We start from the raw sequence: 12903 nt of genomic DNA, 5'->3' as shown, positions 1-12903 counted from the left end.
CCACTTGGGTACATTGGCTGAAGTGTGTACGCCTTCACAAAAGACACACACTTTTTAATATTCATTGTTTTCAAACTTGTAGCTTTACTTATTAAGTCTGCGTCATCAATCAACATGTTATCCATTTGAAAGCTGTATGTTGCAATTTCAGGGCAGCACAGTAGTTAGCACTGTTGCATCCCACAGTGGGTTTGAATCCACCTCTTGGCCTGGGTCTTTCTGCGTGGAGTTCGCGTGTTCTCCCCATGTCCCCATGGCTTCCCCACAGTCCAAAGGCATGCAGTTAGCGGGGTTAGGTTAACTGGTGATAATAAATTGGCTGCAGGTGTGAATGTGAGCGCAAATAGTTGTCTGTCTTTCTGTGTTAGCCCTGCTACCAACTGGTGACCTGTCCAGGGTGTACACTGCCTCTTGAACTACGGCAACTGGAATAGGCTCCAGCTGCCCCCTGCGACCCTGAACAGGAAAAGAGGAAGAAAGTAATAGATGGATGTTTTCAGTTCCACATTAGCATTAAATGCTGGTACATACTGAGATGTAAAGCAATGATAGTTTTAAACAAGAAAAAAGCCATTAAATTTTTTATAACAGCAAGCACTTGGTGCTGTTATAAAAAATGAAGCTAATTTAGGTCACTAGGGTTAGAGGATATCACCAACCTGTTTCAGACTCTCTGAATGAGACCAACAACACCTCATGAGGTTTCATACATGCACTCAGTAGCTCACACTTCCACAGACAGGCTACGTGCAGGCCTTGCTCTAAACTTGCAGTGCCCTTCAGTCCCTGCTGGCATGCTTTAAGATTACACAAACAAAAAAGGTCAGACCAATAAAGATTGGAATTAACTCGCAATCCTATTGGAAGATTAAGTTTATTTATTGCAGTTACTCTAATGAACATGTACACGTTTCCCTCAGTCTGTTTACAAAAAAAGCCTCAATCTGCTTCTTTACCCTTCTACACCGTCCTCATTTTTCCCTTCCAATTATCCAATTATATCTTCAACCTCATCTGTTTGCTCTTTAGAATAAACAACTTCATCTAAAGATTGCAGAGCAGATTGTTCACCCAAACGTCTTACTAGTTTTAGATTAGTGCCTTCTTTTCTTTATTTTATTTTTTTAACAGGAAACTCATTGAGGAGCGTTGTGCAGGGGGAATGAGGGAAAAAAATCCTACAATCATGAATCTCAAAGGGCCATAATCAAGATTTCATGGCAGAGATCCAGCAAGACCCTGATATACAAACATAGATGGTCTGCCTGGGAATGAATGGACATCACACACACACACAAATGTGTGCATAACGTCCCTCTGCCACCCAATTTTAATCACAAGCACAAGTTAATGACATTCTGTGGAGTCTGGTCTTTTTTATCATATCCCATGAGCTTTTCTTATAGCATAAATTAAAGACAACCTGGCTCAGGATTGGTTCACCGCCGAGTTTATTCCAAGGTTTGTAGCTCACGGTTCTTCCCCTGAATAGAAACCATGTGTAATAATCAAACATTCATATCAGCTGCATTCCTTTTGTCTGGGTAGATCCAGTATGTGTGCAGCACATGTGTGCGGCAGACCGGCTGCAGCAACTTTTAATATACACACTCCAACAGAAAAAGAAAAAACAATTCAAATTGTGGGTAGATCCAGCCTTCCTGCAACCCTGAGCTGGTTAAGAAAATTGCTTAATGGTTTGACAGTTTGTTATGAGAGACCTTGGAAGCTTAAAAATTATCTAAGTTGGCTCACCCCACATCTGGGCATTTATACTGATAAGAGGCAGTGGCACACATCCAGCAGGCCTGTTTTCTTTTTAGGAGGATGCACCTGCCCTACCCGCAGGTCCAATTGGAGGAAGAGCCACAACTGTGAGCTATACAAATATCATGGCTCAGGCTCTTTGCGCACACAATCACACCAATGTTGCTAACTCTGAACAGCTGCAGCTCGCTACCTCCTCTTAGCCAACATTCTTCTCCCGCCATCCTTCACTGCCAGCGAGCAGGCAAACTCCAACTGACTCGTCTATTTTCCCAATCACACGCAGACAAACAAACAATTGAGTAGCTGGCGCTCGCATACAGGGTTAGGCTTCTGGAGCTGGATTCAAATTGTAGACAATGCTGTGTGAGCATTTTTTCACTTCAGCGCTTTATATAACAGCCATCCACGTGAGAATGCAGCCCCTCTCAAAAACAAAATGCAGCAGCCGGGTTCCAACCATGTGATTAGATTTAGTGACTGTTAATCACCTAGAAACACACATAAGACAATCTAATAGCATTTTCTTTTGCTGCTGTAGGTGAGCATTGTGCATTCAGAGCAAGACTTGTAGCTTTGCTATGTTTGAAACTGGATTTTAAAGCTATACTTTGAATGCATTTTTTGGTATTTAAAACTAGGGGAAAGCATCACATGGGGTAGCATTCTTGCTCACCATGAGCGTGGAAAGCAGCTGGCATGGCAGCGGGAGGGACAGGTTGACATGGCCTTGACGACGAAGAGCTTGTGCGGCTTTCACTCACTGCCAACCCCCCTCGGAGAGAGGGGGAGTCGGAAAGAGGGGATTGAAAGGGTGAAAAAGGGAAAACAGGGTGACAGACGGGTGGTTGGGGGGGGGGGGGGGGGCTGTCACCAAAACACAACAGCTCTATTACCAAACCCACCATATAGCAACATCACAGCTCAGACTAGCCCTGCCCAATTAAGAGTGGGTGAAATGGTGGGGGACAAAGAAAAGGCGAGCATCGCAAAGCTCAAACTTTGCAAATGACTTTCGAGTTGAGACCTCCTCTGAGAAGCACCACACGCACAGGGTGATGTCATGTGACGTGTTCGTGTGAAAGGTGACCTTATGGCCTCTTTCTGCTTGGAGGAAGCTGTATATTTAGTTGGTGGGGTTTAGCTGAAGTGTTTGACAGCAAGGGTGTTAAATTATTGAGTAGTCAGTGCCAGCAGGGAAGGATGGCACGCTGAGGCTGAAGAAGGTCCTCTTATCTGGTGCTACATGCTGTTGGCAAACACATACACGCACGCACGGTCCTGACACACAAGTACACACACCCATCAAACCTGAGAAATATATTTTTTTAATATTTCACTAAATGCTCTTATCTTTTAAAGAGAGTGGAAGGGTTTAAGGCTATGCAGAGGCAAAGAAAATGTTAGTACAATTGAAAAGACTAACATTTATTTCATGTTAAATGATGACAGAGGACAAGAGGAGATTACAGATGTTTACTCCAGGGCCAAACATTTAGGCTGGCTGACAGGCAGCAGCCTCATTCGTCCATTTATTTGCTGCGTTTCACTCCTTGAATCCGCTCCTCAGTCGCTCCCTGCCAGTCTTGTCACCACAAATAAGGCGAAACTGACTACCCGGGACAAATTACCAAAAGGTCAGAAGACTTTTCGGCAGAACTCTCTGGCTGTCTGTTCTCTCCACTGCCGCACAAGTATTTTCCGAGAGAGCGTGACCTCCCTGTACTCTCCACTTTCTGCTTCACTTGAATTCAAGGAGGGGCTGAAATGTTGCGTGTCAGCTTTCATCACAAGTGACAGAACTGGGTACAACAGGATGAGAGTAATAATGAGCAGTCTTACTGATTATATTTAGATCCATTTCTCTCTTTAAAAAAAAAAAAAAAGTTTAATGAAAGCAGTTTATGAGCTGCTGCTAATGCTTTAGCCTCATCGGACTTCCAGAAAACACTACAGCGGCACCACTGCACTCCGAATCCAATTATTTCCAATGGCTTGCTCTGGGCTACGATGGTCTGTCAGTGCACTGATCAAAGGGCTAGTTAAACTTTGACCACTGCGCGCTGTGACTAATACCCAAGTGGTCAATAGAAACAAGGCTTCCAGTTGGGCATCAATAGACCAAAGTGGAGAAAAGCTGATATTGTGTGCCTGAATTGCCTGAATTATACTGCACTGGTTTGCTTTATTTTTTTACACCCTGTTAGTAAAGTCCCATCTTGGAAAGATGTTTAAATTGAACTTTAATAGTCAGGTTGCTTGATGATGGTCAGTGTTGGGAAGGTTACTTTTAAAATGTATTCCATTACAGAATACAGAATACATGCCCCAAAATGTATTCTGTAACGTATTCCGTTACGTTACTCAATGAGAGTAACGTATTCTGAATACTTTGGATTACTTAATATATTATCATACTGTTTACAACTACATGAATGTACTATTGCTGTGATTTATTACTGTTACTGAAGGTCCGCGGCTCCGAACCGTAGTAAAGGGACCTCTGGCTAATACGGTGGGTTCTGTGTCGGGCTCGTAGCCGAAAACTAGCTTTACTTTGTTGTCTGGGTCAACTTTGCTAGCCAGAGACAGAGAGAGGCGTTGAAAGGCTGCTCCAACGGAACTTATTGTTTTTGGAGGAAAACACGAACACGGTGTACAGTCGAGTCTTAATAGCTTACTTACAACTGGGCTCGTCAGGCACTCTTCTTGGCTGCAGTGGTTATTATTATATTTACATGCTTCCAGCTCCCGTTTTTGCTCGATGACAGCTCGTACTTTTCCTTTTTCTCCCTCCCTCGCTCACAGACACATAACGTGTATGGCAGTCCATTCTCCCTGCAGCACGGACTACACTGCCTATGATGCTACATTCTTTAGAGCTATACCTGTAGCATTCTGCCTATTAGCTTAGCACAACAACAACAACAGGCGCTCTCTCACCCAGGAAACACGCAGAGAGAGCGGCACCCTGTAACCATGGCAACCATAACGCTGCCGCCTGGAACTACAGAACGTAGCTGTCAAACAAAACCCGAACAGTCCTGACCCGCCACAATATGAAACAGGGAAGTACCGCCGTGTAATCCATTTATTTCAACAAAGTAACTGTATTCTAAATACCACCTTTTTAAACGGTAACTGTAACGGAATACAGTTACTCATATTTTGTATTTTAAATACGTAACGGCGGTACATGTATTCCGTTACTCCCCAACACTGATGATGGTAGACGATCTGTTTAATTAGACACAACTTAGGTTTGTTTGTATTAATAGCTCAGTAGCTCTATAGTTTAAAGTTTTCTTAAAAGATAAAAAAAACTGAGTATTTGATGTGACAACACTGTTCAGACTTCTTCGCTTATGGAGGAGTGGTTATAAAGACTTGAGTCAAAACAACAAACCTTCAAGTTAAATTTCATTTTGGAGAGACTACAAAATCGCAGCGAGCCAAATCTACCGTGTAGGGCGGGTGGTGATCAAAGACTATACTCATGTGGCCAAAACAGCATAAAGTTTTAGGACATTACAGAAGAACTTTGCACCATCTTACCCTCTGGAGTGAATTCTCAGTGCACAACTCCATGACTGATTTGACATTTAAAAGAGATTAGCATTTCCTTCTCGGCATAACCTAGCTGTCATCAGCTGTCATGGTCCTCGATTTGAAGGTCTGTTAATTTGACACGAAAGTTTTCACTTTCTGAACAAGTTTGAGGTCTACAAGTGGGCTGCAAGCAGTCCGAGGAGACGACCTTCGAGGAGCGAACAGCTAAATTTAAATACAGTATGGTTTTTGGGTTTTTTTTATGTGCAAAGTAACAGAATTTTATCATCGCAACTTGTATTTAGAAGACGAGCATGAGGGTTTTTCAAATGTTTCCCTGTTTTGCTCTGCTCCGTCTTCCCCAGCGTACCGAACCCAGGAGCAAGCACGGCAAATTGTATCTGAAATCCACATGAATCTCAATAGTGTGTTCCAGCATGCAAACAGCACAGTGGGCAATGGGCTGGCTGGCAGAACCGGTGCACCACATGAGACAAACTTATATCTGAAGTCTGCAATGACTGTTTTATTGTCAACGTTGGCACTATTTTCACACACTAGTTTCCATTTACTCTTGCTTTAGAGCTGTTTTGGGAAAAATCCTGAAGAAAATGCTGCTTTCCTTAGCTGCTGGACATCATCTGTACTGTCCAGTTAGAGCTTTTTTTGTTTGCCCAAAAGCACCACTGATGAGAGCAGTGTAAGTGAACCAAAAAGTTGAACTATTAAAAGCTCAGAAGAGCAGAGGTGAATAAAACACTTGTGCAATTCTTAATATAGCTGATTACAACCTTTTGATTGTTTGCATTCAGCATTATTCATGCGACACTGGAGCATGCTTAGTGTGTTATATAAACTTTCTGAGGGCACTTGATGTGAGGCAGGCGGCTCTTCTTAATAGGTTTTTGGTGATTTTGAGCTTCTTGCTCAAGTCTTCTCTCTCTCTAACATCAAACTGCCCCTCTCTCCAACTGCTTCCTCTGCAAGCTTGCAACACACACATTAATATTCATACGCCCAGGCACATGTTGGTGTCCTTGGTCTTGCTACTCCTTCTCGCTCTCGCTCTCTCTATTTGCTCTCTCTCTCTAATCCTGTAAAGCCAACAGTGCAATTAGTCACATGCCGAGTCTTCTTTCATCTCTCCAGTGAGAGTGAGCTCAGGAGGAATTCAAACGGCTCGGTATCTACCCTTCTGGGGTAAAACACAAACATGTACATAGCCGCATTAAAATACCTCAAATTCAAACAACAGCCTGTCTGACTATAACGCGTCCTTGGGGTTTAAAAGGTGAACCACCATCGATCCCTTTTAAAAGTCTTGTCTTCTTTGCAACTCAAGGAATTGCACTAAACTTGAAAGCAAGTTTAGCCTTAAACTGAAGCAAAGGTAAACTCGGGACAAGCTAAGACTGAAAGGAGTCCTCTAAAAATGATCACCGTCCCTGTGGTTTCGACGTTATTTGTGCTTCTTTGCTCCGAACTCGCCGCAGTCACCTCCTTCAGAGTTAGGAGCCGTATCTATCACAACCCACTCACAAACTCCACTGATCGAAACAGCATGAGAGAGCGAGCTGTGATGGAAATCCACAGAACAAAAACTTAAAAGGATAGGGAAACAGACGGCAAGAGAAAGCCCCCGCATTCAAGTTAAACAGGCTTATAGTTAATGTCTTCTCTATGCTCTACAGTTAAGGTAATTTTGCACTGCCTGAAGCCACAACCTGAGAGTGAGTCGGGGAGGAGTGAAGTATGGCTCACTCTCTACATCCTGGTAAAGGAACAAATGGCTCATGTTGCCATTAAATGGACGGAGAGCCCAGGGTTATCACTTTCATGCAGGTTATTCCCACGTGTCAGCTAAAAATCAATCTCCATTTAACTGATAAATCTCCTCACTGAGCCAGTATCTAATATGACGGGGACAGCCGAAGGTATGCTCACATTAAACACCGATTTTTAACACTTTGGAAATTGAATTTGCATTGTGTGTGTGTGTGTGTGTAAGTGGGGTTTGTGATGCAAAAAGATATTAAAGATGTTATCAATCGCTCACTGATAATTTATTTATCTGGTAGTAAACTGATTGGTTCCAGTGAATTGGCAGAACATCAACAGAGTCAAACGAATGAAGACATCCATCTTCCGTCGCTACCTTCTATCCTCCAACCAGCTGAAAACGAACCGCAGTACAGGCTGGCCATCTGAATTCATCTTAATTTGGCACATGATGTGCTTTTCAGAAGAATGCACAGATAGCAACATTAAAGAAACGGCTCACGCTCTAAACTTAATTTATCATGAAGTGAGAAAAAGCACAAAGGAAGACTTGGAGCTTCTGTAACTGGGAAAAGGATGGCAGACAAAGAACGGCGGTGAGCTTGTCAACATCCTGAAAGAAGAATCAGAGTGATGACAATGTGGATCGCCACTTTGACTCAGAACTTTTAGAATAAAAATCAGAGCAAAAACAGGAAGTAAACACTGCCTTGAGTGGAAGTTATCAGCTTTATATTCGGGCAGCCATATGCACAAGTAATCATGTTATCACGAGTGGGCAGACCTTTTATTGTATCAAATCATGCACTCATTCACTACTTGCATTCAGGCAGTTCTATGTAGTCTTGTATTGTGAGCTCTTTGGCTAAACACAAAAACTATTGGACACTTGGAGAGCGCAGTTTGTTAATATAAAAACAAATTTTGCAGCCATTTACATTTGGATGCACCGATCTTCTTCCTCTCACCTGTCTATGTTTTTATGGTTTTTGTTCTATTCCATGCTTGGCTAATGACCATCAGTTGTACGCTACTTCTTGTGAGGCCTTGTACCATACTTTCGCGTCTACTGTAACGGCCTAAGTAATTCACTACACAGATCCAGTCATGTGAAAAGTAAAGTTTCTCACCGGACTCCTGAGAGAAACAAATACATCCATACTGCAGCCAGGTAAACTGCACCTCTATAAAAGTGGAAGGTTTGGTGAGCTTGCTGTTCTGGAGCATTTAGTTTACGGTTAAAAATATGCTACAATCTTCCGAGGAATGGGCATCCCCAAAAACTCAGACCGTGCAATGTTCAGAGGGCATGTTTAAAGTTCATGACAGCAGAATCAGAAAAAGACTGAACAAGTGTGGCTTGTTTGAACAGCTTCTCTAAAAAGAACATGGCACCCCGGCATAGGTTTACAAAGCTGCGTCTGATTAAACCACAAGATATCTGGAGCAACGTCCTTTGGACAGCTGAGACCAACGTGGAGACGTTTGCTGTAATGCAGAATGTCTGATTTGGAGAAAACCAAACACAGCATGTGAGCACAAACACCTCATACCAGCTGTCAAGCATGGTAGTAGAGGAGCTACGATTGCCACCTTGCAGTCACCAAGTCTGAACATGAACTCCTCTGTATACTAAAGTATTCTAGAGTTTCTTGTGAGACCATATTTCTGACAGATAAAGGTTGCGCTAGCATGACAATTATCCCAAACACACCAGCAAATCTGCAACAGAATATGTGAAAAAGAAAAGAATAAAAATGTTGCAATGAGCCAGTAAAAAAGTCCAGACCTCAACCTGACTGAAATGTTGGGGTGGGGCTTTAAGAGAGCTGCGTATAAACAAATGCCTACAAACCTCAATGAACTGAAGCAATCGTGCAAATAAGACTGACAATGATGTGAGACACTGATAAAGTCATACAAAAAACAACTGGTTCAAGTTATTGCTGTTAAATAGTGGTTCTGTGAGCTAATCACAAGGTATAGATAAGAAGTAGTTTCTCCACAGGACTGTATCATGTCAGGTGAAAAACATTTTACATGACTGTAAATACACAGCAATTATGGATGTAGCTTTTTAATTCAGTTTGACTTTTTGGAGAAGAGCTATGCAAGCTGTTTGAAGCTTCCTGCCTGCTTTTTCCAGCTCCATCACTAAAAGCAGGAATGAGAAAGATACCAATCTTGTACTGATCAATTTCTTGGCAAGAAAGCATCTGTTTGCCTGTCAATAATAGGATACAGTAATTACAAGAGCATTTAGTGCCTGCCCTCACTCACAGCACCGGTACATGCATTAACAATAACAGATTGCATGAAGAAATTGAAAGCTTTGTGAAGCCAAGATGATGAATCAATATTATAAATACCAACCAGAGCTGGTAAACTGTCAACTTCTCTGATAAATCCTTCAGTGTCCTTTTTCTTCACATCACACACATGTAGCCTCTTAGTAACGGGCATTGGCTGCTTTTCTTTATGTTATGGAATTATCACATTTTTTACCTGACTTGTACATCAACACAGGCCACTTTTTTCCCCCCATTTTCTGTAATTAAATAGTTACAGTTATAACATAACCACTGGTTGCAGCCTTTATTGTAGTTTAAACTACAATTTCCTCCTCTGAGCTGATTGTATTTCTCTATTTTAGCATGCTTGCACCCCAGTGAAAGTGGACTTTACATTTTTGTTCGTTACGGGATTTGTAAACATCCAAGAAGGGCTAAAGTCTTGGATGCTAAAAAGATGCTGGCACAAGTCCGACGTTGCTTTAATGACTGTGTATATGTGGCCTGGATGAGCAGAGTGTGTGTGCGCATACGTGCGCGTGTAAAGAAAGCATTTGACACCTCACTAACAAGCCAGCTGAGGCAGCCAGTATCCTGATGCTGCCTTGGGCCACACAGCATCACTCCGCTTAATGCCCTCTGGCTAAGTATAAATATAAAAATATCTACATCCACCAAAGAGAGGAAGTTTTTTTATGTTTATTTATTTATTTATTTATTTATTTATTTTCCGAAGGCTGCTGACTGGCAACCATTTTCCACACTTCAAAAGAGGGCGTGGGAATAAACCGATGCCGATGGACATGCAATGATAAAACAGACTCTCACATCCAAAGGCAAATCCTAAGCATCTCTTCTCGCTCTTCCCACTCACCACCGATGCTCTCCCACTCGTTTTCTCTCTTTTTTCCCCTGGCAGATCAACAAACATATCTCCTACTTATTTTTCTTAAACACATGCATGGTGAGCTGTGGCAGCGCTAACAGGTTAGGCCACTGATTGCTAAAAATGAACTCCACAGAGGAGGGAAGGAGGCCATGAGGGGAAACCCAATCCAATGACCACTTTTGGTCAAAAAGCTGCAGCATCCAGCGTTGCGGCCTAAAATTTAATTTCCCCTAGTAGAAAAGCCACCTCGATTTAGCTGCCTATTTTTAGTATGTTATCATTCAGCCTCAATCAGAGTACAACAGTTAACCTCAGGAGTGAGGTTTGTTGCAGTGAGACAATAAAAAAAACAAAAACAAAAAGCACTGAGCTCCTCGGAAACCAGAAGTGGCTCATCAGAAAGAAGAGAAGAGAAGAGAAGAGAAGAGAAGAGAAGAGAAGAGAAGAGAAGAGAAGAGAAGAGAAGAGAAGAGTCTATTGGAGTTTATGTTTCTTCTTCTTTCTATTTGGTGGCTCTGTTGCATCAGCACTGTCAGCTGAGGGCACAGTCGAAGCCTCAGAAAACAATGCCCGAGCAGAGGCATGCTTCGACTTCATAATAAATCAGTGTTTTCATGTTCCCGCCTGACTGTGGCATCATGTCAAATGCTCTTTGTCCCTTTAACTGACAGCACTTTTTAAGGGTCTCATTGTGAGCTGCTTTGTCAGGCTGTTGCCTCGATGCCCTGACATTAATTAGCACCAAGGAAGCAGAAAGCAAAGGAGAACGGCTGTAACCAGCGGACTAGTGATCGATGTCATCTGTGTTTTTCCTCACAGTATGGAGCCCCGGATAGAATCTGAAAAAAATCTGAGTTTATCCTTCTCCTTCCAGCTATAATTGTGTTAGGCTATGGGGGATGCATCCCTGCTTTGGACAAACAAACCCAAGGGAGATTGTTTTTGGAGAGAAATAAGCTGGAAATAAAGAGCATGCGGCTCTACTTGCGATCTAAAAGAAGACTCTCTCACAGGGAGGGTGAGTGTGTTTGCAGGGCTGTAACGAGACAACCCAGAAGGCCCAGTGTCGCTGTGCCTCTGTGTGTGTCACTTGGTTTGTCCTAATTAAAGTCATAACTTGCACCCATCAATGACACAGGACGTCAAAGTGAATCCTGCCTAATTACTCGACCTCGAGTCCCTGTCTTAAAGAGTCTCCGTGTTAACACATTCAAGACATTCATTAGTTCAGTTTCTCCTTCCCCCGAGTTGCATAATCCTGAATTAGTTTGTGTTTGATTAAATTACCACAGAGACAAAAAATACACTGGGTTCAAACTGAGGAAGGAAAATATCCCCTTTATGCTACACATTAACTCTATGTAACTTAATACACTGTAATAAATGATTTATGGGGTGGACTACATCACTTTATCCGTTAGAAGTTATTTTAGGTGTATAGAAAGTAGATTTTTATCCCTCACATTTATACTTTATTTAAAAGTACAACGAGGACAGCTTAGGTTGAAAATACAGAATAAGATCTCTGCTTCATTTAGTCTCATTTGTGCTTTTAATAAAGAAATAAAAGCAGGTCTAAGAAAACTCATTCAAACCCACACTTTAGCCCCCATGGAGATCACTTTAATGTCCCCCTGGGTGCCCCGCTCACCTCTCCTCCGTGGCCATCAAAAACCCCAAAGATTGACGGGTGACTCTTGTTGACGATGTCGGTGAGCACCTCGAACCTGTCCTCCATGTGATCTCGCCGGCCTTGGATGGAGTACACGGCCACGTTGTTACTCTTGAACTCCCAGGTCTTGGAGAACTCCGCATCCAGGACGTCCAGCCCACCGAAGCGCTCGTTCTGCATCATCTCCGCCACTTTCCCCTTGACCATCTTGACCGCATCTCGGCTGGACTTGACGATGGTCTTCACTTCGTCCGTGTGGAAGAAGTAACTCCACAGAGCCAGGCTGATGCACAGCAAGAACAAGGTCTCCGGTCTGAGCAGAAAATAACGCATGATCCGACCTAATAGAGACAGCAGGGTCATTGTATCCTCTATCATTTATTTATTCACGCGCAGGAAATCGCGGCAGGTTGTGTGTCGCTCGCCCCCCCGCCGCAGATTTCACTCCATCGTCGCTGTTTTTGTTGTTGATGATGTTACCGTGTTTGGTTTGGTTAGCGGCGAAACAGACACATTTAACCGAGCTACTCACGCCGGGAAACATTCAGGTTATACTAGACCAACGGGTGACACTTCACTGGGACGTATCAGCGACCGAGGGGAGATAAAGAAGAAGAAGCGCGGTGCACCGGCTGGTTCCCTCTAGCATTCAGCCCAGCAGTGAGCCACCACCAACGGCTGTCCGCTGACCATCTGCCGCGGTCCGAGAACACGGACACCCCAGGCTGGAAACAGCAGCTTCTCCCCTCCGTTTGGACTTGAGGCTAAGCCAGTGTGTTGGCTAGAGTAAAGTTGTGGGCAGAGCCTGTCCCTCCCCGGCCAGCCCTGCTACTGTTTCCAGTCCTGAAATAGCAGCCTGTGCTGAAACCCTCACATTCCCAGCTGCCACACTGGCTGAGAAGCCCCGCTGCTGCTTTCCTAAACGGCCGTGCTGCTTTCACGTGCAGCTCGTAAAG

At 43.3% G+C, this 12903-nt stretch overlaps 1 protein-coding gene across 1 annotated transcript in view; it reads right to left on the bottom strand.

Moving 5' to 3' along the window:
- Positions 1-12866, bottom strand: part of ppm1lb (protein phosphatase, Mg2+/Mn2+ dependent, 1Lb) — a 57936-nt gene extending 45070 nt beyond the window's left edge. The window contains exon 1 of the mRNA XM_085130235.1: positions 11927-12866. Within this exon, the coding sequence (XP_084986361.1) occupies positions 11927-12325 (399 nt within the window). The 5' untranslated portion in view covers positions 12326-12866. The remainder of the gene's footprint in view (positions 1-11926) is intronic.
- Positions 12867-12903: the final 37 nt, after the last annotated feature.

Source organism: Neolamprologus multifasciatus, chromosome 14 (genome assembly GCF_963576455.1).
Source record: "Neolamprologus multifasciatus chromosome 14, fNeoMul1.2, whole genome shotgun sequence".
NCBI lineage: Eukaryota > Metazoa > Chordata > Actinopteri > Cichliformes > Cichlidae > Neolamprologus > Neolamprologus multifasciatus.
Note: the sequence above shows the minus strand (reverse complement) of the source record. Positions and strands in the feature narration are given on the sequence as shown.